General features: G+C 39.2%; 1 protein-coding gene across 2 annotated transcripts in view; it reads left to right on the forward strand.

The window, feature by feature from the left end:
* Positions 1-27,639, forward strand: part of Rictor (RPTOR independent companion of MTOR complex 2) — a 93,146-nt gene that overhangs the window by 12,959 nt on the left and 52,548 nt on the right. For both annotated transcript variants that reach the window (XM_021183026.2, XM_021183027.2), the window contains exons 3-5: positions 14,760-14,857; positions 23,741-23,805; positions 24,847-24,978. In XM_021183026.2, the coding sequence (XP_021038685.2) occupies positions 14,760-14,857; positions 23,741-23,805; positions 24,847-24,978 (295 nt within the window). The remainder of the gene's footprint in view (positions 1-14,759; positions 14,858-23,740; positions 23,806-24,846; positions 24,979-27,639) is intronic.

Raw genomic sequence — 27,639 nt, forward strand, 5'->3', positions numbered from 1 at the left:
GCAGTCTCTAAATGGTCCATCCTTTCATCACAGCTACNAACTTTGTCTCTGTAACTCCTTCCCTGGGTGTTTTGTTCCCAATTCTAAGAGGGTGCACAGTGTCCACAAAGTTTCTCTATATAGCCATGACTCTTTTGGAACTCTCTCTGTAGACCAGGCTGGTCTTGAACTTAGAGATCTGCCTGCCTCTGCCTACTGTGGTAGAATTAAAGACATGCAACATCATGCGAACTGAAGAGTCCCAAATATTTATGCTTGCACTTCTCTGATGGTTGGAAACACTAACTTTGAAAGCTCCTTGCTGTTTGTGAGTCTGTAGTACATTGAACAAGTGTTAATGTAGTATACATTATTAGCCCCCCAAAGGGCAGTTGCTTTTAGAGATGAATTTTGAATGATAGTTGCTGTTAAGAATGACACAGTGGTACTATTTGTTCTGGGGTGTAGCTGGCACATTCACCACAGCTGCTGTCAGTGACTTCTTAGAGCTTATTGTCCAATGTAATCAGAACCGTACAGTATCACACCTTATCCTAAGTATATACAACAAACTACTTTTGCTTAAACTTAGTTGGCTATGTGTGTGTGTGTGTATATATATATTTTTTTTAAATTTTTGGAGACAGATCTCACGTAGCCCAGACTGGCCTCCAATTCCCAGTCCTGACACTACCTCCTAAGTGCTGGTATTAGCGGCATGGACCACCGTGCTCAGCTGGTGATCTCTTTTTATATTGTTGGTCTTCTTCTCCTTACCTTCCCTCCTTTCCTTTCTTTCTGTCTTCTGATCTCTCCTTTTTCCCTCTTTTTTTTTTCCTTTCATTTCTTTTTGTCTTGCTGAGATTGAACCTAAGATATCACTTAAGGTAGGGCAGTGTTCTACCACTGGACTATAATACATCTTTTTCATAGCCCTTGCCATTGGTGATGTTAAAGTATATATTTATCGTTTGTCTTCCTGCTGTAAATGTTGTGAGCACGCGTATTTTGCTTTGCTCATTATTGTATTGATGACTGGAACAGCTCTCTCTGTCTGGCATGCTGTATATGCCTAACAAATATTTATTTAAAGTGACTATCAGGTTTATGTTTTAGTCTGACAGCTTCAGAGCAATTTTGTATTGCTTACAATATCTTAACCATGAAGCAAGTACACTAAACTTAATGGTTTAAAATTCCAAATTCTCTTATTCTAAAAAAACCTTCCTATTTCTCACCTGTGTTAAGAGAAGTGCTTTAATTGGGCCAAATCAGATACCCTAGAGCCATCCTAACCTTGTTTCTTGTCCCTGTTCCACAAATCCAATTTTGAGTGGGATGATGGTACAGTTTCTATTTCTGAAATACACAGAAGCTCTGGTGTTGCCTGCCTGCTGTTGTAGCTTTACTCAGGCCTTGTTCTTCTTGGCTGATTGGAATGCTCTATGTCCACTCCTTCAGAAGGTCTCTCTTTCCCTCGTCTGTTCTCTCTTCTGTAGGCAGCACATTGTCTGAGAAGTTAGCAGTTACTTCCCAAATAGGGTTGAATTCTTGCTTTGGGATTTCATAGTATATGTTACCTTATAGCTAATTATAGTCAATCAAAATTAGCAAGTATTTATTGACATTTTACTATATACTGGATACTGACCTTTTGCTGTGCTGGATTCAGTGATGACAGAATGAGTCCCTGTTCTAGAGGGACATAGACTGTCAGTATGGGAACATGGAATTTTAGGCAGTGTTAAATGGAATTTGGTATGTGAAAGAATGTTGACTCATGGCTAGAGGAAGGGGGATTCAGAGAAATGCTCTCTAGGGTGTAGTATTTAGGAGACACTGTAAATGGTAGGATGGGAATCTTTCAAATAGCAGAAATGACTAGTCCATGTGCCCAGAGATAGGGAAGAACCAACATGGCTGGTGTGTAGTCACTGAGAGGAGATCAGAGGAGAGAGGCAGCCAGGTATGAGCTTGGATAAAAGGATACTCTGAGGCAGTCATGTGATCTGACTTAAAAAGATCATTGTTTGGAGAGATGCACTTGTCCTTGGAACAGACTCTGGATAACACATATCACGGAACCAGTACCAAGTGAGTGAATTAATTCTTTCCCTTTAGTCACAAGACAGGTAAGATTTTTCAGTTTTAATCACTTGAGACTTACATATTGCTTCTCACAGAAACAAACCAAAATGGACTTGGCGGAGCGATGGCTGCATTAGTGATGTATGGACCTGTAAACCCTCATGGTTTAATATGTTTACTTATCAAGGAATACCTGAGACACCATTCATTTCAGTGCATTTTCTGTTGTAGGTAGGAGTGCTACATTCATTTATTCACTCATTCATTTATACAGGGAGCTACTGTGAGTAGGTATGAGCACGCTGCAGCCAGCTTCTGGTTGAGATTATAAGATAGTGCTGACCATACTCTTAAGGAGGATTCACTTAGTTGTATATCATTTTTTATAAAAGTGATTTTGAAAGGCTAGCGTTAGTTAGGGTTAGACTGACAAAGCAGGGGGTGTGGCGAGCATTGGCTGGCTCTTTCTCTTCCCCTCAGCTCTGCACACACACGTGATCCCTGTGCTGTGCTGTGCTGTGCTGTGCTGTGCTGTGCTGTGCTGTGCTGTGCTGCTGGGTGCTTTCATTTAGATGTCAGTAGCCTTGGGAATATGGCAAAGCAGGCCATGTAGAAGTCAGTGAGATTAGTACTTTTATTCTCAGAACTTTTTTTTATTTTGAATAAAACCCCAGGGTAATTTTTCTTGCTTCTGGAAGTCCTGTTTGCACAGACCTCGGGCCTGTCCTGCACCCACCGTGACTGCTGCTCTTGGGATACAGCTCTTTTCGGGAGCCCTAGGGGGATGCCTCCTAACACAGAGTTTGAGGGAAATCCTTGTCTTTTGTTTTACAGCTTTTATTTATGTACCTTTGTGGTAAAGTTCCAGCTCTATAGTGGGTAATATTAATTATATGGGATCATGGTCACTTTACAACCTTGGAAACCCCAGATTTCTGGAAATTATTATTTTTTTTTCCTCTGCCAATAACCTGATAAAACCCTACCTGGCTTAAACTCATTCGTTTTTAGCCTGACTGGAATTTTATTATTAATGTTGATCTTCTGTAGCGTATCTAGTAACATGTTTTACCTAAAACAGAAAATTATAATTTATAATTAAGCAAGGCTGTCCCTAATACTATTTTGGGATACTCTAATAATTCACAATAAATAATACTATTTTGGGATACTCTAATAATTCACAATCATGTAGACATGTTAACAGTGCTTCTAGGTACTCTTCTATTGCTGTGATAAAATACCAAGACCAAAGCAACTCAGAAGGAAGGGTTTGTTTGGAGTTTATGGTCAGAGGGATCAGGGTCTGTCACCATCATGGGCAGGAAGCATGCATGGCAGCAAGTAGGCCAGCATGGGTGCTGGAATAGCGCTGGGAGCTCACATCTTCATTCACAGACAGGAAGCAGAGAGAGCCAACTGGGAATTGACGTGCCTTTTGTGATGTCAAAGCCTGCCCACAGCAAAGACACGTCCTCAGCAAAGGCCTGTCTCCTGTGACTGTTCTGTAAGGCCACCAACTAGGATTCAAATGCTTAAGATTGTGGGAGCCATCTTATTTAAACTACCACACAGAATATCGTGTTCTAACACTTTTATTCTTGGAAAATATATGTAGAAATGGACCATAGTGATTTTGTTTACAATAGCCCAAAGCTTTTGGGTGGTCAGAAGTTTGGATTTTTTTAATGCTATGAAGTTGTTAGGAATGTCCAAGTGAAATGTAGGAAAGAAAGACAGTCATTTTAAAATAAGTGAATCAACTTCCATTTACACCATACATATGCATAATTTTCTTTAACCTGACTCAAGACTGTCATGAAAAGGCTTAACATTTTTCCTTTTGGGGCTTGAGATTAGCCAATACATTTTTTTGTGTGTGTGTGATGATTTTGAGCATGACATGTTTTTGATGTTATTAATGATTATACCTAACCAAAAGATAATCTGCTGAATACTAAATAGGAAAATATCTGCAAGGCCTTGGTCAAAACTTAGAATATGAAGGCAAGACATAATTATGATAAAGGCTGACTTAACTATGTTAAAACATATGTAATAAGGTGTGTCAGTGATATTTACAAACCACATGCATAGATATAAGTAGACTCTGGAGTCTTAATTTCCATTATTCATATCTCATAAGGAAAGGAATTTTGAGAAGCTGTTTTTCATTTTAAGATGAATTATTTTGATCATAGAGGTTTTATTAAAGTTGACAGGTCCTGCAACTTAAATACCTGTTTCTGTAATTGAAGATAACAGTTTAGAGTTAAAGTTTCAAGTTTAAAAAGTTTAAAGTTCTCCCTCCGCGTTAGAAAATTGACGGAGATGGTGGAGAGAGAACTCTGAAGGCAGAGGGTAGGACTGAGGCTGTGTTAGAGACTAATGGCTGTGAGGAGGGAAGACAGGCCTGAGAGGAACACTGGGAAACGCAGAGAACTCAGAGAGCTCCAGGAAAGTTGCATGCCATCCTGTGATCAGGACAGGAAAGCCGTGGTCTTAAAGGCTAAAGGGGACAGCGGGCAGGCAGCCTGTGAGCTGGGTGGATGTTGAACTCTCCGTTCTTCAGCAGACAGCAGAGAGGAAGTCGTGAGCTTTAGGAGCAGAGATGGAAAGAACCCGTCCACTTGTGTCTGAAGAGTGCAGCAAAGAGCAATGTCTCAAAAACAGAAAAGGAAAAGGTTTTAAAGATTTCAGAAGTCAGAGACAGAAGATATGTGACAAAATAATTAGAAGTGTAAGAATGAACTTAGAAATTAGAATATATGGAGCCGGGCGTGGTGGCGCCCACCTTTAATCCCAGCACTCAGGAGGCAGAGGCAGGCGGATTTCCGAGTTCGAGGCCAGTCTGGTCTACAAAGAGAATTCCAGGACAGCCAAGGCTATACAGAGAAACCCTGTCTTGAAAAACCAATATATATATATTGTATGGTACTATTTCCTAGGTTTCAAACCACACTCATCTGAGTATACTGCAGAGCTGAGATGTCTTTGTGCCTCTGGCCTGTTACTAGTTTCTGAGTGTGGTGTGCCTCCCTACATTCATAGATGACACTTGTTAGACTCGGGCTGAGCTGCAGCCTCGTTTATAGAGAAAACCAAACGGGAAAGTACGTGTAAATATGCACGGTGTGCACACAGCTCCTGAGCAGTTGTAGGGGATTTGAAATTAATTTCACTAGGTGTAGAGTTAATCTCATTATTGGGGTATCTAACACAGTTAATTGTTTTTGCACTTAGACACAGATGTTCTATTCTTTCATGGGGTTCATTTAAATAGTGAGTTATTTTAAAGGCAAACAATTTTTCTCTTATAATAAAGGGCTCCTAATTAGAGGACTGTGGATGCCTAATTACCTTGCAATTATCATTGTAAGATATGTTAGGTTGACATAGAAATGATAGCAGGACATGCAGTATTGTAATCATTAAGCAAAATTGTAGGTTTTTTCATATTTTCTCAAGAAAAAATATCATGAAAATTATTGTTAAGAACATTTCTTTGAATGACAGAAATTTCTGTAGCCTGAAAATTGGCCTTTGTAAAATTTTTAGTACATACTTGTGCACAAAGTAAAAGTGCTTTGTGTGTTTTGTTCTAAAACTGGGTCTCATGTAGCCCAAGATGGTTGGAACTTCCTGTGTCCAAGGTTGAGTTTTTAACACCTGCACCTTCATCTCCCAAGTACTGGGATTACAGGCATGTGCCACCATACCTGGGGCAATTAATTTTTTTTCTGGGCATTTATTTGCTACTCATGTGTACTATATTCCCCAATATTATGACAAGAAAGAGGCAAAATTTAAGGAAGGACTTGATTTCTTTTTCATCCATTCAGTAGCTCTTTCTACCTAGTTCTTAGGTAACTTTTAACTTGAGAGGCTGAGGTAAAGAAGAATTTGATGTGGGTGTGCATACATGCATGCACGCACGCACACGAACACACCCACATCAAGTGTGTGACTCACAAGGTAAACATTAGGTGTCTTCCCCTCTTAGTTTTTTGAGACATGGCCTTTAATCTCTTCTCCTAGGCTCGCTGGTCAGTGAGCTCCAGCTCCATCTCCTTCCTGCCCTCAAGCTCTGGCATTACAGACATGCTGCTGTCACACCTGGCTTTCATGTCTGTGGGTACCACACTTACACTGCAGGTACTAGTTCACCATCTTCAGGCCCAGGAGTCAGGTGTTCTGATGGCAGATAATAGGTAAAAAGTTAGAGTCTTTTTTTGTTCTTTTCGTATTCCTAGGAATTGCTGCTATTTTTAAAAATTACATTTGACAAATTTGAGCAAAGCCCATTATGTTTTAATTACATTAAATATGTTTGTTCTTATTTAAAGATGTGGAACTTTTTCAGTTCAATAAAGTGTAGTTAAATATGGGGGAAATTTTATTTTATATATTTTTTTGGCTCTTCATTTAGAAAGTTGATGAACTTTGAGGTAGCATTACTTTCATTTGTTCCTTTGTACACACACACACACACACACACACACGCACTCTACAGCTGTCATTATAGCTAGTCATAAAATTAATTCGAAGTTCCTATTGTAAATTCATATTTTATCATTCACAGTGCTGACCTGGAATCCTGTCCTGTTCTTTTCTTTTCCTTTCCTTTCTTTTTCTCTTTCTTTTTTTATTGTTATATAAATGCCAAATTTTACAAAGTCAGCCTAAAGTAGCATATTCCTGTGTTCTGTAAATGGAGACTAGTAGTCTCTAACATCTGAAACTCTAACAAAGCATTTTTTATTTTTGTTTTTAAACACTTGCTTATCATCAGCGGTTAGATCTGTGAATCTTTATACATTGTCCCTCCTACCTCTGGCACCAGTAGCAAGTCCAGGAAACAGCTTGATGGATTTTAAATTTTAATGAATTTATTTATAGTAATATATACAGTTATTCATTGAAATTTTGAGTGGCTAGTGATACTAACCTATTATATTTTTAGGTGTTTGTTTTTATTTCCTTGTTTGCATTTTGAGATGAGGTGGTGTTTGTTTGTTTTGGCCAAGCTGTTTGTTTTTAGACACTTTCTTTGTTTGTAACTCAAGCAGGCCTTGAACCCACTATGTGGCTTAGACTGGCTTCTGAATGGCGGGTGATCAGGCAGACCTCCCAAATACTGGGAGGCACTTTCTTACTTAGGTCTCTAACACTGTGTTACTGTCATCCTTTGTAAACTACTTCCCACATCCCTGCACTGGCTAGCTTCTCAGGGCTACCGGAGAAGTAAACCATGCAGTACTTAGTGAAATTAAACCTCCACTGTCACGAGTACTTTTATCGCAACAACCTAGTTTTATTAAAAAAAAAAAATTTCTTCCTATTTCTACTGCCCTTTCTTTCTTCCTTCCATGTGTCCTTCCTTCAGCCATTCCTTTCCTGACTCTTAGCTTTCCCCTCTTTCAGCAGGGGACCTGTAAGCCCAGGCATTTCTCTTTCCTGTGGCAGTGCTGCCTTAGCCTAATGAGGAGTGCTGTGCAGTGACCATCCATGCTCATCTCTGCTGTAATACAGAAAATAATTCCTGAAAATCAGTATATGGTCGAGACTGTTGGTCCCTGTAGTTGTAAATAAGATGTTAATGTTCTTGTGAGACTTGAAAGTCTTTGGGTAAATGCTCACCTGATTTTTTACTCTCATTTTTATTGTTTAAAAAGAATAAAAAACAGTATATACAGATAATGCTCCAGTGCACACAGGAACTCATCCAGAATATTGAGTTTAGGTAAAAAGAACGTTGAGAAATTAAAGACAAGCTAAACTGTAGGATAGAAGATTAAAAACGGAATCTTGAAAGTATTCTCGAAGCTGCTAAATGTAGTCAATAATATATTAATAACAGCACCATGTTCCCTTATCTTATTTGTACCATTAAATTCACATTAGTTTATTATAATTTACTTTTCTAACACATATATTTCTTTAAGGGTTTGTTTGAAATTTTATTATATAATAACTATTTTAGGTAGATTTATTACTATAATTACTGTATTATCCCTTGTCTGTTAAATAATGATTTCAAGACATTCATACTAAATAGAAAACATCATAATTTTCTAATATTCATATAGCATTGTGATTTTACTATTTCTGTATGGGCTGTGTAATCACTATACAGTTCTGAAAGATAATTGTACTTTAAATATGATAAAATCTTAGATCATGAAAGTGATGCATCAAAGTACTCTATAATAAAATCTATTAATTTAAACACACACATATGAAACATTTGCTTGAGCTAACCACGTAATTTTCATGATTGATTCATAAAAACCTATTGCTAAGCACATAACTTTTAATTGTAGTTAGTATTTATTGAGTAGTCGTTACTGTTTTCACTGTAGATAGAAAAGTGGATCCCTATGAAGTTACGTGATTAACAGACTACGTGGTTGGGGAGTATGTAATCTGGAGTTGATTACAGTTAAGTTTAATCCCAAAGCTCACTTAAAATAAGATTGTTATATATTTATTGACAGATAAGATATAAGCATAGTTAATTGCTACAAGTTATAATGGAGTGTAAAACATGTAAAATTAAAGGTTTACTCATCAACAAACATTTACAGTTGTCTGTTCTGTATGTGACTACGTGGAGAACTGAGCAAATAAGTGAATGTGTAAATAAGAAATGAGTGACTGTTTTGTTTAGGTTTCTCCTAGTGGTTTTGTGCATGTTTTCATAGGGAAGGAGAGTGTGTGTGTGTGTGTGTGTGTGTGTGTGTGTGTGTTTCAGAACCAATGATAAACTGAATTATTTGGGTTTTTTTTGTTTTTAGTTATCCTTGTTTTTGTTGTTTTGTTAGTTTAATTCAGTTATCCTTCCTTTTGAAGTATAGATTGAGCTTTCCTAATCTGGAAATTTGAAATGGAAATTACATCTGACCTCATGTGACAGGTTCCAGTCAGAGCACAGGTAGTGGCATATGATTATCTCTATACTATGTGAATAAGGGGTGTATGACATAAGTGAGTGTCTTGATTACATTTAGAGCTCACCTCCCAAAGAGACTTCATCTTACTATGCAAATGTTCTAGAACCTGGAGACATACGAAATCCAGGCCACTTGATGTCCCAGGTACTTCAGATGAGGATATTCAATCTGGGATATAGTTATATAATAGAGAGAACTTCATGCCACCATTAACACAGAGCAGAATGCACCTGTCTTAGTTGGTGTGACAAAACACCATGACCAAACATAACTTGAGGAAGAAAGTGTTTATTTCAGTTTATATATCCCTATTACACTTGGACATCAAGCAAGTCTGGGCAGGAACCTGGAGTCAGATGCTGATGCAGAGGCTATAGAGGAGTGCTGCTTACTGGCTTGCTCCTCAGGGCTTGCTCAGCCTGCTCTCTTATAAACAAGGACCACCTGCCTAGGGGTAGCCCATCCATTCACAGTGAGCTGGGCCCTCCTGTGTCAATCATCAACCAAGAAAATACTCCAACAGGGCATTTTCTCAATTGAAGTTCCTGTTCTCAGATGACTCCAGATGCTGTCAAACAGCCAGCACTTACATCCTTAAATTTGACAGGTTTATGCATCACTGCTTTAGATAAACATTTCTATCCTTCCCACCTGTTCTCTGTTGCTTACTTCATCTTCCAGCAGGCACTAATTCCTCCCACCATTGCATGACTTTAATCTGTGTTTTAACTACATGTAAGTGGAACAACACAGTGTGCACTTAGCCTGCTGGCTTCTAGTAAGGTTCTGAGACTGGTCTGTAGTATCTATCCTAGGGGTCGTATTTTGTTAATCAGTATTTCAGTGTCTGACTAGACTACAACTTAGTAGACCTGGGTCGTAGTTAAGTAGTACTAGTAGCTTTCTAGCAGGGATATAATTTTTTATGCTCTCCCAGCAGCGTGTAAGGGCCCTAATGCCCCCTTCTTCTCCAGCATTTGGTGGTGCCAGACTTTTTTATTTTCCCCTTCTTGTAAGTGATTTTAGTTTTGTTTCCTAAGGTTTTGTTTCGTCTCAGTGCTTGGCCAAATGCATGTGGCTCCTGCCCACACCGAGAACAGATCTTTCTAGTGAGTCTGCTCAACCTCACGTGCCAGTCCGTGGATATAGATTGTATATGGGTATGATGCATACCTTCACATTTGAACAGTCAAGCTTTGCTGCTCCTCTGGGTCTTTAATCTAGTCAAATTGGCAATTAAAAATGATTACCATGGCAACTGTTAGAATGTTTTTGTATCCTTTTATTATTCCGATTTTTCTTTTTTAACAAAAGTTACTTTTGTATTCAGATACTCTACCAAACAAACATCAACATAAATAATATAATTTATGGTGACAAAAATATGTGATACTGTGGCAGAAGTGTTTTCTGTGTGTGTGTGTGTACTGTGATTACTATATAGTACAGTAAAATATATGGCACATATTTATTATATTTAGTTACTTGAAACTACTGTTTCGCTTTTTAAAATTTAATGAAATTGAAGATACTTCATATCAAAACCTATGGGACACAATGAAAGCAGTGGTAAGAGGAAAACTCATAGCTGAGTGCCTCCAAAGAGAAACTGGAGAGAGCACACACTGGCAGCTTGACAGCACACCTGAGAGCTCTAGAACAGAAAGAAGCAAATACACCCAAGAGGAGTAGACGGCAGGAAATAATCAAACTCAGGGCTCAAGTTAAACAAATAGAAACAAACAGAACTATACAAAGAATCAACAAAACCGGGAGCTGGTTCTTTGAAAAAATCAACAAGATAGATAAACTCTTAGCCAGACTAACCAGAGGGCACAGAGACAGTATTCAAATTAATAAAATCAGAAATGAAATGGGAGAGACACAACAACAAAATACACCTTAAAATAATTATTCTGTCTGTTGGATATTAATAGTTGAAAATATTAAATTCATGTTCTACAAACATCATGGAAATATTATTGATAATTTTCTCACTGTGCTTGAAATTAGCATTTTCATAATGTTTAACTTCAAAGAGCTTTTTGCTATTTTGAAATTTTAAAAATATACTTACTGATAAAATAATTTCTCTCCTAGAAACACTGATAATCTTTTTTTAAGTAAACTTACAGTTAAACAATGTACACAGATATATAATGCATTTTAAATACTCATTCTCACTATGTCAGGTGGTATCATATAAGGGCTTTTGAATATATATGTACATATATATGTATATATATATGTATTGGTTTTTACGAGACAGGGTTGAATATATTTCTTAATGATTCATTTTTAATATTTTATGCTCTTTTACTATGCTAAATTCCCAAAGAATATTTTGTATGTTTTGAAAAATTTAGTATTCAACATTATGGATGGTATTAAATGTTCATTAATGATATTAATGATATTTTTAGGGTATGAAAGGATATGAATATAGAAGTTGAGCAAATTTTTATATATCATTTAATTCTCAAAATACTCATATTACTAATATGTTTGTATAAAATGCATTTAAATAATAAAAATTTAAGAAGCTATCCTTTCCCTTTTTTACTTATAAAAAATGATGTGGAAGAGCAGGGTGTGGTAGGGAATGTTTATAGTCCCAGTGCTGGAAGCTGAGATTGGAGGGTTGCTCATTTGAGGCTAATTTGGGGCTATATATACTCTGTTTGAAAAATGCAAGCAAGACAGAAGCAGAGGGATTACCTCGAGTTCAAGGGCATCCACGACTGCCTTGTAAGACTCTGTTTCAAAACACAAAACAGTCATGGGCATGCCATTAATGTTGTTCTCTTCACTGCCATGGACTGTGCATTCTTTTTAAGTCATTTATTTCCTCTGACTTTCTCTCCCAGTGTGTCCTAGGCAGGCTTTGAATTCTCAGTTCTTTTGATACACCTCTGGGATTACAGGTGTAGACCATCAAGACAGCAGGCAGAAACCACCACCTTTACCCCAAGTCATGTTGAGATAGAGTCCAGTGAATGAAATGTTTGTGTCCATCCCCAATTTGTCTTCTGAAATCCTAGTCCCTGGCATGCCGCTGTTAGGAGACTGAACTCTGGGAAGATACTTACCATGTGAGGATGGCCTCTCATGAGCAGATAGTGAGAGCATCTTTTGTCTTGGTCCTTTCTCCACCATGTGAGGAAATAATGAGAAATTAAAGGGAAGAGGACTTCACTCCTTCACTTGTGCTTCACCAAACTTACTCTGGCCTTAAAGAACTATGAGAATAAATTTCTGTTCATAAGATACCTAGTCATTGTTTCTGTTTCTTAGCAGCCTAGACTAAAATACAAAACTGTTTCTATTCATACATGCTTTCTTCAGTTTCTTAGTATAACAGCAGTCAAGTGTATACAAGAGACTTTTATGATCTACAAAGTCTAAGATACTTTGACTTTTATCTGAGACTTCTACAGAAAAAAATTGCCAAACCCCAGTTTAACAGGGAAAGAAGAAATAAGCAATTTCTCATTTCATTACTCAGGGGAACCTTGACCCAATGTAAACTGAGAGTTCCCTGATTGCAACATTGTAGCACATGAGTATTCGTATCTCAGTGTCTGAAAAGGGCTTCTTACTGTTTTGAGTTGTCCTGGGAAGTGACATGCAGTTTGAGGAGCTGTGTTTTCAACAACTATTTACAAAGAAACAACTGTCACCTAGTTTGAGGCTCTTGTTGAAGGCTGCTGTGCTGCCTTCCGTTTGGTGCCTGAGACAGGGCCTGAGGAGAATGAGCACTCAACTCAGGTGATTCTCACTGAGTGAATGAACTCAGAGACGATTGCACTCTTCACCACAGACTGTGCTTTTTAAATGGCAACAGTTTCAGCCCTGAAAGTTTGTGATGGCTCTCGGAGGCAATTCTGCTGAGTCTTAACTGTGAGGATGCAGAGAGGAGTAATGTCACTTGAGGAATTTTTTGGTTCCGGGGTTTTTAATGGACTTTTCTCTTTGACTCTTGAAAATGCATAGGTTCTGAATTACGTTATCCTAAAGGGTTGTTTAGAAATGTTGTGAACTTCCCATACAGTACTAAATCATTAACGTGTTTTCCTTCCTCATTGTTGTCTAGATACAACACAGCAACAGAACAGTATTACAAAGGACCAGCTAAGACCTTCATCAGGCCTTTATAATTTTTTTTAAGGACTTGCTCTTTCTTATTGCTAGGCAGATCTTTAAGTCATTAATGTAGACCTTGTTAACCCACTTAAAACTACAGTGAATTTCATTTATACCGAATTTGTAATTTACGAAAGATGAAGATAGAAATGGAGGAGATGCTGTGAAGTAGCAGGTGCCAGCTTCACAGCAGAGGGAATTAGCAGGGTCTGGTGCTGTGCTTCCCCGGGTACCAGCACTGTCATGGCCTTCACCCTTGTGGTGGATTAGGTAGAAGAGAAGCTAAATGCAGATCAGGACAGTTTCATCTGGTAAGGAAAACAGTAATTACAGCTAATAGTTGTTCCTTTTTAAAGTATTGAAGTTACAATGTCTCTTAAATTATTACCAGAGTTATTATAGAATTTTAAAGATTCTGCTTTTGTTTTATTTAAAACAAGATGTTGAAAATAATTGCTTGAGAAATGTTACATTGTTTTTGAGGGCTTGATAAACTGCTGCAGAGGCCTGGCTGGCTCTTGGCCTGCTCTTTCTTGTAAAGTGAGGGAGCTGTGATAGGTTTTTCTACTTTTAGACTTTGAGTGGAGTTTTATCACTGTGTATGCATTGGGTGTGCCTGTGCAGTGCAGCACATGGAGACCACAAGACAGGGTCGTGAGGTTCATTTTCTCCCACATTGACTCCCTAGGCCTGTATGAGTTACCAGCTGACCCATCTTGCCTGCCTCTTTCAGGGCTGCTGAGCAGTTTAATTAGGATATGCCTTTGTATAGATAGTTTTTTCGTGTTTCCTTTGCTTGGAGTCTTGAATTTATTGCCTTGCTGTTGTTATTACATTGATAATGCCCACTTGATGGATGTCACATAGTGCTTTTAACCTTCCCTATAATTGCTTCCATCCATTGCTCCTTGGCCCCTCAGCACTGCTGCGGTGACTGTTGCTCTGCGGAATGAATGCACCACAGGCTCCTTGGCCAGATCTTCAGATCTTGAGAGTCCTTTTCCTGAGCAGTGCCCAACTTCTCTAGTAGCCCATGGTCTCTTTTGTCCTCTGAGCTTTGTGTCTTCAACTCAGTTTGCCTAGATTTTCCCTCCCCACTTAACACATGAAGATCAGAAGACCCGTCTGGGAAGTTCCTTTCCTCCTGGCAGTGTCTTAGGCAGTTGGCCAGCACAAGTATAGGGCATGCATGCATGCTTCTCATTTCCAGCGATCATTGTTCCTTACGGAATATATATGTTCATGGCTGTGAGAAGTATACCGATAAATGTTTTATCTAAGTTTTCGGTTTTATAAATTTGGACAGTCTATTTGGTCCCGGTTGTCACCTAGTAACAGAAATGAAAGTTGTGATGCTAAGACTTTTGGTTTCACAGCTCGATAATCTGAGTGATAGACAGCGTTGGACGATGGGCTTATGTGCGTGCAGTGGCAATGTGAAAGGATTGAACTCAGAACGCAGCCAACTGTGCACTTGGGGAGAAGGCTCACACTGTAAACGGAGAGCCAGTACCTTAGGGGCGCGCTACAGCATACTTGATGTTGGTTATGGTAATACTCCAAAGCTTATGCTAAATTGTTTGTATTTTCTTCCAGAACCTTCTGATAACTTGAGGGAGATTCTCCAAAATGTGGCCAGATTGCAAGGAGTGTCAAATATGAGGAAGCTGGGCCATCTGAATAACTTCACTAAGGCAAGTAGCTTCAAACTGTACTCACGCGGTCTTTCATTTGATTTGATAAACATTTCGTGATTATTGAGAAGTTTTAAAATATTTACTTTTTAGTAGATTTTCATCGCTTTCATCATGTTTCCGAGTTTCTGAGGAGTGTTGCTGTGCTGTCTAGGCTGGTCTCAGAACCCCTGAGTACCCTCCATTTCCCTGAGGAGTTGGGACCAGGGTTGCACATCACCATGCCTAGCTGTCAGATGAATGTACATGATAGAATATGTTCATACTGTAGAAAATCCAGAAGCAAGCCACTGTAATCCAGTGGCTTATTTATCTTGTTAACATATGACTATCAATCTCTTATGCATCTTAGAATCGAACATAATTCCCAGAGACCTGTTGTATTTCTCTTCCTTTATCCTGATTGTTTATTCCCATCATCGGCGTCTAAATTAGAGCCCAAGTGAGGTGTAATTTATGGTTTTATTTCCTTTTATTAAATATCAATTTTGTTGATCTTTATGTAACTCAAATAAGCCCCACTGCCTAACTGCTATCATAACTGCTTTTGCTCACCTCAGTGTGTGGCTCTACTTGTCTTGGTGTAGTTTGAAAACTAGGGTTGGCTGTAAGATGGCTCTGACTGCTGTTGCCAACACGGTGGCACCAGCCTGAGTCCTAGAGCGTTCTAGAACAGTGCTGTCTAATAGCAATCCATGTGAGCTCAGGCAGAGAGGCTTTCACAAAACTACCCTAAAATTGCTATTCGCTATATGAAGCATAAGACATTAAGTATCATTTAACTTTTCATACAAGTATTTTACACTGATAAATGGCTCAGTTCCTGCTAGAGATGTTTCTAGTATCTATAAGCAGCTGTGGCTGGTTCTACCAGGCATTGGATGGTACCAAGATAGGCTTTTGGGCTGGGATTGGTCTAAGCCTTCATTCCTAGAGCAGCAATGTTTCTCCTGTCTCTGTCTTGGTGTTTTGTTTTTTCTGTCTGTGTCTAGGCCTTGGAGCAAGGGGATCCATTTCTTGATTCTCCCCCCTCTCTTTTCTTTCCTGGCTTTATCTACATTTCTTTCATAGCACTTCACTTAGTTTTCCTCTACTTGGTCTATGCTTCTTGTTTTGTATTCTGGGACTGTCTCCCTTTCTCCTCTGTGCTCCCTCTCCTTCCCCTCTTTGAACCGTGCCCCCAGCCCACCTCCCACTCCCTTCTCTTCCCTCTGCCCCATTGTGCCCTCCTTTCTTTCCTAATTCTTCTTAGCTTCATGTTTCCTCTCCTCCTCCTGTATGGAGACTATGTGGTAACTTCTGTAGTGAAGTCTTGAGACTTTGTGTATTTTGTATTTATAAACCATATTTTAAAATCCACTTTTGCTTGTTCTGCTGGTCCTGGTGCTAGCTTTTTGTTTGCTGTCTTCAGGTACTTTTGGGTTGGGAAGCCAGATAGCCAGACTTGGTAGAGAATGCTTACAGTAAGAGGGATTAATTCCTCAGTTATGGTCTAAAGAGCTGCCCCATAAATAAATCCATTAACTTTAGACTTGATAAAATTTACTTTGGCTATGATATAGGAGAAGCCTGACGTTTCAGTTAATGTAACCTCACCTAATAGAGACCAATCTTGGGGAAATTTCACAGTACTGTTAATACCATTGGATGCAGCATGTTGCTGGTTAGTAAGATAGCTCTATAGCAGAGTGCATGGCAATTTGAAGCTTATTTTATTTTGATTTATGCTTTTTACCTGTTTCCTAGGTTTTCACTAACTCTTAAGAAGGTAATAAGCCTGCTTAATTGTTGAGCTATAGATGGTAGATCAGGGTTCTTCAGGGTATAGCACTCTTGACTTAACAGAGCAGGTTATGGTTTTGGAAGAAGGCTGAGCCTTGTTTCTGACTCTGTCCACCATATGACAGGAACATTTACTTAACACACCTCAATTGTGATAAGCAGAAATTTCATCAAGAATAGTCAGGTGTTCCTTAGGAGATAAAATGTCTCTATTTAATATCTGCTGCAGCTCCAAATAAATGTGTGTAGATTTTGTAATAAAGTTTACCACATACAAGCACATACTGAACTTGATTATAATAGTAAGCCTCTGAAATCCATATTGTTAGAGCCTGGGTATAAGAAATACTTATTGAGGTGGCATACCCATAAAATCTGCATGTACATGTGCCTACTTAGTGGAATGTAGACATTCTCAAAAACCCAGTAGCTTGATTAGCTGAGAAGATGAAAAGGTAATAATTATAATGCTAGAAGAATAAGAGCTAGTTGGGAATTCTCTTCTGTTTGCCCTAGAACACACACTCTTTCTGAAGTTTAGCTATTGGTTGTAAGCTAGAGAACACTAGCCATCGAAACCAAGCTTCTCAGACCAGGAAGTACTTTGTGCCTTTCCACTCTTCTGCTTCTCTTTATCCCAGATCTAGCTTGTTCCAGACTTCTGATTGAGTATGTTAGGTTGATAGGATTTTTCATTTTAAGAATGGGCTTTCATTGTACTTAGCATTTGCTTTACTGTAAAGTGTAAGTGTAGCTTTGGTGTTAATTGTGCTAATGTACAGGGTGAGCTTTCCTAAAACCTCCTCCTGAGCCATGAAGCAAGCAAATCAGTGCTGTGATCTTTTAATCAGTTGCCTGCCACACACCATGCTTGTCCTCTGCCATCATTGCACTAGACAGAGCAGAGTGTATGGCAGGCTGATGAGGAGGATAATTCTGCTGTTCTGTTTTTACAACAGACAGCATGTTTGCAGTCTAACGACTTGCTTTCTAAAGACGAAGACTTAGGCCCTTTTCATTTTAAAGCTTTGAAAACATCTTTATTTGCTTTTTTTTTTTTAATTTAAAGGGTGTCTATGTGAGGTAGTTACATGAAAATGGCATAGAGGTCACAGTAAAAAGTGAACTCCTTCTCTCATTTGCTACCTTCCCCTCCAAAGCACTCACTCGACCATGATGCAGAGCTTAGTGGCTAGGAGCTACTTAGTTTTGTAGTAACAAACATTGGGTAAATAGGTTTATGTGAGTGTCTTTTGTTCGTTTTGTTTACATTATAAGAATTAAAAGAACTAAATGCAGTGTTTTATAAAGTGCTCTGGTAATTTATTATGTATATACAAATGTTTTTAGATGAGTTTAAGATATCAGTGTGTGTAAATACAGTTTGTGTATGCCTATATCCATCTATGTATATATTGATTTGCAATGTGAAAAAATGCAAACTGCATTTTTCTAAATATACCATTCCATTTGTTTTTAATGTCCACCTCTGTGTTTTGTATGTATGTATGTACAAATTACCTTCTAAGAGTGAGGCTTTGTGGTATAGTCTGTAATCCCAGCTACTTTAAAGGCTGAGCAAAAGGATCTCAAGTTCAAGGACTTGATCTAGTGAGAGACTCGGTGGTAAAAGAGTTGCTGCCAAGCCTGACGGCCTGAGTTTAATACCAGGACCCCCGTGATGGAAGGAGAGAACTGACTTCTGCAAATCGTCCTCTGACCTCCACACTTGCTGGAGGTTCATGTTTGTGCGCGCACACGCGCACACACACACACACACACACACACACACACACACACACTAAGACATATACACGTAGTTGAAATTCAGGGGCCTGTCTGAGCTCCTTAGTCAGACCTTGTCTCACAGAGTTAGAGTAGGAAGCAGTGACAAAGAATAACTCTTGCCTAGCATGAATAGGCTCTGGGTCCAGCCCTGCCAAACAGTAAGTAAGTAAGGCCTGGAAGATGGTGTTAGATACCCCCTATTGCTCTGATAAAACAGTGTGGCCACAGCAACTTACAGAAGAAAGACCTTTGGGGCTTAGAGTTACAGAGGGATGTGACTCTATCCTCTGTAAAGGTAGAGTGTATCTCTGGCAGGGCACCAGAGCAGCATGAGCAAACAGCAGACATGTTGACTGGAGCAGCAGCTGAGAGCCCACAGGCATTTGAAACCTCAGAGTCCACCCACAGTGACATTACCTCCTCTACCAAGGCTCCTAATCCTCCCCAACCACCAACTGGGGGCCAAGTACTCAGATGCCTGAGATTTATGGGGGCCATCTCCTTCAAACCACCACAGATGGCTCAATGGTTCAGAACACTGGCTCGTCCGGAGGACTCAAGTTTGACTCCCAGCACCCCATGTAAGCAGACGACCCTGTAACTCCATTTCTGGTGGATCATATACCCTCTTCTGGCTGCTACGGGCACCAGGCATGGACGTGGGGCATACATCTATATGTAGGCAAACCCCTCTCATACAGTAAGCAAACAAATAAATGTTCTTTAAGACTATGCTGCAGAATTCTCCTATGTGTGAAAAATTTTTTAAACTTGGGTTATTCTGTGTTCTTATAAATAGGGCAAATATTTATTTAACCCTAGTTCTAATTTATTATTATATATTTTTAAATTGGCTTTGTTAATAAGAAAATTCAGAGCTGGAGAAATGCCTTTGTCAAGAACATGTGCTGCTCTTCCAGAGGACCAGGGTTTAGTTCCCAACACTGGTGCTCATAACCCCTGTAACTTCAGCTCCAAGGTAGCTGAAGCCTCAGGCCTCTGAAGGCATCCTATGTATTCACAAGTAGACCCGTATTCCTACACATGATCAGAAGGAATAAAAATGAAATTTTAAATAAATAGATTCTTAAAGGAAAAATAATCTTTAGAGATGATTTGCAAATTCGCTCTGACATTTTTAGAAGTAGCCTTTTGTGAGTGTGATTATGTGAGGAAGTCATATTATCCGACACGGATGAGTGTGGGGTTTCATAAGCAGGTGTACCAGTGACGTAGCAACCTTAGCCTATTTGAAGATTTCTGTCTTCAGCATTTACTTTGCTTATACAATTGACATGTTTATGACAGGACTATAGCTTTCTAATGGTATTGATTGGTATTAACTTTATTTTCAGTAGGCAGCAAATTTAACAAACCTAAAGTAACTTGACTAAAATGAAAAGAAGTTAGTTTCTTACATAGTTATGACGATGAAATGTTGGGTTCTAATTTCAGGCAAACAATTCACGTTGACAGTGCATCACTGGGTCTCTCTTTTTCTCTCTTTTTGTTTTAGATTTACTTACTTTATGTGCATCAGTGTTTGCACAAATATATGTCAGTACATCCTGTGGGTACTTTGTCCTGCAGATAACCAGAAGCGGGCATCAGACCCCTGGAGCTGGAGTCAGCCAGTTAGGAGCTGCCATGATGCTGGGAACTGAACCCAGCTCCTTTGCTACACCAGCCAGTGCTCTAACTGCTCAGTCATCTCTCTAGCCCTAAGTCACTGCCCCATCCAGCCTTCAGGGATGACTGACCATTTGCTGTTGTGGAAACAGTTATGCTTTTCCTGGGGAAGACCAATTTTCCACTTTGTTGCCTTCCTTAGTTGCCCAGTTCTTTTTCTGGGGATGAGGCCCCCTGAGCTTCTGTCTTCCTCCAAGGCATAGTGGGTGTCTTCCTTGTTCAGGTCATGTCTAGCCAGCCATTTTGTCAGACTTCCTCGGGGTACTTTCTCTTGTGTTCCTCGGAGGAAAAATCTTTCAGCAAACTACCTACCTGTTCTTTTAGCTCTTATAATCTTTTCACCTCTGAGCCTTGGGTGCAGAAGTTGTGTTGTAGAAGCGTCAGCTGGGAACAGGCATTTTGATCCATAGTGGTTTTCTGTAGTGGTCTGCATCTGTTGCAGAGAGAAGTCCTTGATGAAAGAAGAACAGTTATTTAGTATTAAAAACTAATAGTGTAAGTGTAATGCTTATAAATCTATAAATCTACAAAGGTAGATTTTGTTTCTGATGCTTTTTCCAAATTTGGTGAAATATTTCTAGTTTATACTTCAGCAATAAATCGTATATGGTACTTCAATTTTAAGTGGAATTTTTAGATCTATTTTTTAGGTTTTAGGAAACACAGTTTTATGTTGTATTTATTTGCCAATTTTATTTTATTTCCTCAGTAAATTTCTTGTATATTTTCTTTGCCTTGAAAAATTTTGTTTTTTACTATCCAGTTTTCCTCCTTTTTATATTATTATAAGCATCTGTATTAACTTGGCTGGCTGAATTAGAGTTCTCAATTTTGTTCTCCCTAAATGTTTGAAGTTCTAGCTCTTAGGAACTTAAAAATAGAGGTGTATTTGGGGATTTAGGCTATTAGAAAAGCTATGGGCGGATCTAATGCAGTATGACTACTGTCCTTAAAAGAGATGAGGACACAGATGTGTGCAGAGGAGAGATCATTTGAAGATACAAGCATAGCCATCTACAAGCCAAAGGGAAAGCCCTTTCCAAGACAGATTTCAGCCCACATCTGGACTTTAGGTCTGCAAATCCTGAGAAAGTACATTTCTGTTGTGTATGTTCTGATACCCTGGCAAACTAGAAAGGAATCTTAGTTTTTCTATCATATATGCTATAGTCCATCGTTTGTTTGTTTGTTTGTTTGTTTTTTTCCTTGAAAATAGAGTCTCATGTAGCCCAAGCTGGCCTCTGGAACTTACTCTAGCCCCTAGACTTCCTGTCTCTGCTTCCCAATGACTGGAACTGCAGATGTGCTACCAGCACGCACATATTTGTGACTGATATGTTCCTTTCACTTTTAGGTATGCCATATACATACACACACACACACACACACGCTTACTTCACTTTTTAACATAGTGTTTGCTATGATCTTAAAGCCACGTTAAAGCTTACTGTTGTAAGTATATTTGTATTTATGTGCACATGTGTTACCGAGAGAATAGTAAACTTGTGAGTTTGTTCTTTAGGGTCTCTTCTTTTCACAGTGACAAATACCAAAGTCACCTAGGGTTTTTCTTTGGCTCTACACAGAGAACTCCACCCCCTCCCAAAAAAAAACAACCCCCAAACAAACCCAGAGTTAAAAACAAGTAGAGAGTGTTGTTTGAAGACAACAAACTACTTGGCCATCCAGAAGTACGGAGGCCAGAGGTGCAGAGAAAGGCTCCTGTGAAGTGGGCGTCCGTCTCTTGTTCTCAGGGAAGACTCTGTGCTGACTTGAAGCACAGACAGTGCATGACCACGAGTTGTCTGAGGAGAAAGGGCTGGCGTTGAAGGATAAGAAAGGCGGGGGCAGAGATCCTCTTCATGGGTCTGTTGAGCCCTGGGGCTAACTCGGATGAGATACTTAACGCCTAAGCTAGGCAGAAAATTTGACATAGAAATTTGTAGTATTTTTATAAGACAAATAAAATTTATTATCCTGGAGACTAGGGCTGTTAATAACAAGCTTTCAGTGGAAGCTCTTTAGAGGTGAGGAAGATCCAGAGGGTGGCAGTTCTGTCAGTGCCAGAGAGAAGGCTGAGCTCACATAGGAAAAATGCCACAGTCTGCAAAGAGCACAGGAGCCAGCAAAGGACAGAGCTGATTGCATGGTCAGATCAAAGGACTACAGCTACTAAAAAGGCCTCAAAGATGCTAGCGTCTATATCAGTTTGCACCTTGAAAAATAACCATGTAAGTAGCAAAGAAATAGAACTGTGGAGAAAATGAGTGAAAAAGTAAGGTTTTTCACTAGAATCTTAAAAAGTTTTAATTTAATTTAAGAAAAATACGTTATCTAAAATCTAAAAATCCCTAGATGTGTTAGTGCAGTGGTTCTCAGCCTTCCTAATGCTGTGACCCTTTAACAGTTCCTCATGTTGTTGTGTGACCTCAGCCATAAAATTATTGTTTCTACTTGATAATTGTAATTTTGCTGTGGCGAATCCTAATGTAAATATCTGATCTGTGGCCTCTGTGAAAGGGTCATTCAGTGCCCAGATTGAGAACCACTGGTATAGGAGAGAAGGTTCAGACAGTAGAAAATACGGAACAGTTGAAATAAGAGAAAATAGAGAAGAAAAGATGATTTAATGAAAATACACATACCTTTTGCCAGCAGAAGAGAAGAGATTTGGACAGAGTGATTTTGAAGAGATAATATATGGAATGTTTTTTAAAAATTGATAAAATGTTCAAAACCAGAGATTCCCAAGGTATTATTTATTTTACACAAAGTGGATGCAAAGGAAATCACAACTGAACAAATCAAAGCAGGAATGATGATAGCCAATGATGAGGAAGAAAATGGCTGAAAGAATGTGAGGAAAAAGACATGTTTTGAAAGAGCAGACAGCAAGATTTATGCTAGACTTTGAGCAACCAAGTGGCCTGAAACTTTAGGAAGAAAATAGCAATTAAACTAAAATTCAGTGTGTTCGCCAAAATTGCTTTAAAAACGAAAATAAAATCACTTCCAAACAAAAACCAGTACAAACCTAGGCAAAAGTAAGATCACAACATGAGCAAAGAATGTCACCAGTAGCAGCAACAGAGCTCGTGACCAGTGGGGGCACTGTGACATTAGGGAAGAACGATAAAGGGAAACCGGTGTGAATATCAGCTATTATTAACTGGGTGTGGGTTGAAAAAATAACCAGTTAACAGCAGTGCTATCTTATGCATCCTGAATGACACAGGCAAGAAAGGAGGGAAAGTGAAGCTAAGAGTAACCGGGGTCAGAGTACTAAAGCCTCCAGCCCCGAGGCCGAGGCCGTGGGGAAGAAGTGCTGTCTGTAGACAGTCAGCAGTAAACACAGGGCCATGGCAGTGGGGGCTCAGACGGGAACACGGCAGAAGACGACAAAAGACAGGCAGTTCAAAAAGTGCAGGGAAGAGGTCAGTCGAAAGTTGTGGTTAAGTAAAGTTTACATGGTAGAAATAATGCACTGTATTTTTATTATACGATTACAGATTCTTTTAGAAATTTATTAAAGAAAAGCGTTCCATTTTTGTGCCTAAAATTGTGCATAGACAAGCATATCAATCTAAACTCATATGTAAGGTATTTTTGTGTTTCTTCTAACAGCTTCTTTGCGATATTGGCCATAGTGAAGAAAAACTGGGCTTTAATTATGAAGACATCATAATTTGGTAAGTTTAGTTCAGGTTTTTCTTCCATCCCTTATTTTAGTAATTTCTATTGTAACAATTTAAGTTAGAGCTAGGACGCCTGCAGCACATGCCTGGTGCATGTAGACACACTGTCTGGCTGAAAGGAAGAGTCAGTAACTCGGTCGTGTGAGCATTCGTTCAGATTCTGTACTGCTGGGTACAAAGAGCTAGACCTAAATACCCAGCCTTACCTGAACTTCTCCAAAGATTGTAATTAAATATTAAGTTTGCAGACTGAATTTCTCATTCTTTCCAGGAAACGTTGGAACAAAAAACCCCTAGATTTTACCTAAGAAAGAATGTATCTATTACAAACCTATTGTAGGCTAATAGGTAATTGATCAAGCAGTTTCAGTATCACTTTTTGATGTTCTTGGGAGTAAACATTAATATAGTAGTATGTGTTTACTACTGTTAAATATCTTGTTATTGAATTAAACTAATTATCCTTTGAGACATGTTGAAGCACACATGCAAATAAAGGATACATTGTAGAAACATCTAAAGATACAGTTTGAAAAGATTATAGGATTTCTTCTTGCATTTACACAATATGCCAGAAGATGAATAAAACTCCCAATTGGCTGAATTATGTGACTATTCAGAGGAAGCACAGAAGAAAGACATCACCAAATACAATTCTTTACTTTTTAGTGGTTTTTGTTTGGTTGTTTGGTTGGCTTTTCTTAAATAGAATTAATTGTATATAACAAAAAGTTTGGGATACCTTAGCCAAGAAAGAACTTGATATGCGAGTATATCCTGAAGTATGAAAAATCTGAAATGCTCCAAAATCCGAGACTTTGTTAGAGCCATCTCAAGTGTTCACAAGTTTGGGGGTTTAGATTTTCAAGTAAGAGACACTCAGTTTGAAATAGTCTTAAAAGTAGTCTCAGTCTAAAAATACAAGGAATCAGAAATACTTCTCCTCCCAAGCATTTCAGATGAGGGCAAAGTAACCTCCACTGAACTGCGGTGTCTTTGAAACCTGTGTAACAGAACGTTTTTGTTTTCCTACAGTCTGCGCTTAGCTTTATTAAATGAGGCAAAAGAAGTAAGAGCAGCTGGGTTGCGAGCGCTGCGCTATCTCATCCAAGATTCCAGTATTCTGCAGAAGGTGCTAAAACTGAAAGTGGACTATTTAATAGCTAGGTAATGTTCTGAGACATGCCTGTCTTTCTCATGCCTTTAAAGTTTTCTGTTTAGCATCCAGCCAAACCTGTACAGATTTTTGGTGTAAAGCTTAATTTTGCAAAGGTGCATGATCAAGTAAGACCAAGACGAAGGGGGTTTTAGCAAAGGAGGAACTCCCTTGATACTCTCTAGCAATTGTAAAATAGTTTTCTCCTTAGAGATTTGATAGATTATAAGAACAAATAGATTTGTTTTCCTGTCTTTGCATTTCACATTATATGTTAATTAATGTGTATAATCGACATATGTAAGTATACATTATTGTTTTCTCATCATCTGTAAGGTTCTTCCACATTGATCGTATCTGTTTTTAAAATGTATTTTTGCTGTGAAGTATTTGGTCTTATGCTTAGGACATACTTGAATCTGTTCCTTCAGGATAGTTTTCAGTGTTGCGCTATTTTGAATGAATCTGCCCTGCAGTCTTGTGTAAGTCTGTGGGGTGCTCACTTCTTAGAAGCAGGCATAGAGAAGGAAATGTCGGAACATGATGCATGTGTGCTTAGCTATGTGATTGGGGTCGGTCTCCCTCTCTCTTTGTAAAATTGATTTTTATTCTTTAATCCCTTTTTACAGTCCAGACTTCATCCCCCATCCACTCCCTATTCCATACCTCCCTCACCCCAGTGTCCAAAAGCATGTCCCCACCCCACCCCCTCACCCCCACCTCACCAGGCCTCCTCACTCCCTGGGGCCTCCAAGGGTTAGATGCATCTTCTCACTGAGGCCTGACCAGGACGTCCTCTGCTGTCTATGTGTTGGGGCCTCAGGTTGTTTCTTAAGAAATGGCACTGATCATTTAGATGCCTTGACTGTTTTGTGAGCTTTATTCACACATACTGGGTTTGGGACTTTTGTTGTTTGTTGCAGCAAATCTCCTCCCAAATATGCCCCGGCAATGAAAACACAACACAGTTCATATGATTACATGCTGTATACCAAGATTGGGCAGATCTGCCGCTACACCACCATCTTCCACAGCTTATGAGACCCCTTAGAACTTGCAGTTTCTCCAGGCCATGTGCTTCTGCTCCGCTTTTCTCCTTCCTCCTCCTCTGTGTCCTCTCCCTCTCACCTTCCACTCCACCTTCCCTTTTATCTGCCCAATCATCAGCTCTCCTTTACTTTACCTGAGTACTGACTCATTCCTTGTTTGCAACCACTCACCAGAGAATGGAATTAACATCAAATAGAATTAGCCCCAGGGCTATCCACAACAGTTGTTTGTTGTGGGTTAATTTATTTATTTATTTGTGTTGTTGTTGTATTACTTTGTTTTGACAGGGTTTCCACTACAAATTCCAGGCTGGCTTCAGACTTACTGATTCTCCTGCCTCACCGTCTTTGGGGTCACACGTGCCTTAGACTTCGTAGTGGTGGCAGTGCCATTATTTTTTCTTCTGATTTTAGCTACTAATATATAGATAATAGGATGTACTGTCTTCTTTCACAGCAGTCTTGGTAAATCCCTATAGTTTCCCTAGTTTATGGATTACGTGGGCCTCCCATGCTTGTGAGCGTTGACTCCTGAGGACTCACCTCCAGGACCTTTAGCCTTAGTCTTGCTTCAGTCCTCTGCTGAGAACTGCACTGCATCCGGATGTCCCTAGTTCGAGTGGAAGGTGCCAAATATTCCACTGGCTTGACTTTGCGTAGCTGTTAGTAAACTATGGCCCTCACTTGTATTTTTGAAGTCAATTCATTCATTCGTGATGGCTTCTCATTTCTAAATAGACTGAACACATTGGTATTTAGTTTTTAGTTCTGCTAATACATATTTCTGCTTTGGGTATCAGGATAATGTCTTATGAAATAACCATTGTCCTTTTTATTCTTTGAAAGATACTATGTAAAACTTGTGACTTGTGTTAAAATTTTCCCCTAGGTGGTTACAACTAGACCATCGAACCTTACATTTGTGGATTTTTTTGTTTGTTTTTTAATTGTGGTTTACTTTGCTTGGTGGATACAGCACTGTTGAGTTTTCCATGTTGGTGTATGTCTGTTTGGAACTCACTAAGGCTTGACTTTGGTGTCTTTGAGAGGTCTGTCTCGGTGCTGCTTCCTTCTGTTCTTGTCTGGTCCTGTAGCATCCATCAGACTCTCTCCTGCTGTACAACTCCCGTCACATAAGTAAATTCAAGCTTGTCACCTTACTACATGGGTGTTTTTGTCTCATCTGTTCTTTGTATTTTCTTTTCTTGTGGTTTTGTTACAGTTTGTGTTTTCAAGACAAGATCTCAAGTAGCTCAGGCTGGACCTGATTCCTGGACTCCTGCTGTTACCCTGCCCTGCTGTGTTGGAGTCCTCCATTCCTGCTATGGCAGAGGAGTGGACTGTGCCTTCTGCACTGTTGTGCTGGTTGGGTTGTGCCGACCTAACCCTCACCTGCTTCTTAACTCCTCAAGTGTTACTTACTGAGCCCACTCAGTGTTCATAGGCGACATTTGCTTGCCTGTGTTTGCACCTCATACTTCCTTGGAGTGCTATTTATTTGGCAGATCTTGTACTGTTTATTGTAGCACAGGCCTACAAAAGGTGAATTTTTCATCTTTTACTTGTTCATGAACATCTATTTTGATTTGCTGTTTTAAGGTTAATTTGATACTAGTAATTTTT

Source organism: Mus caroli, chromosome 15 (genome assembly GCF_900094665.2).
Source record: "Mus caroli chromosome 15, CAROLI_EIJ_v1.1, whole genome shotgun sequence".
Lineage (NCBI taxonomy): Eukaryota > Metazoa > Chordata > Mammalia > Rodentia > Muridae > Mus > Mus caroli.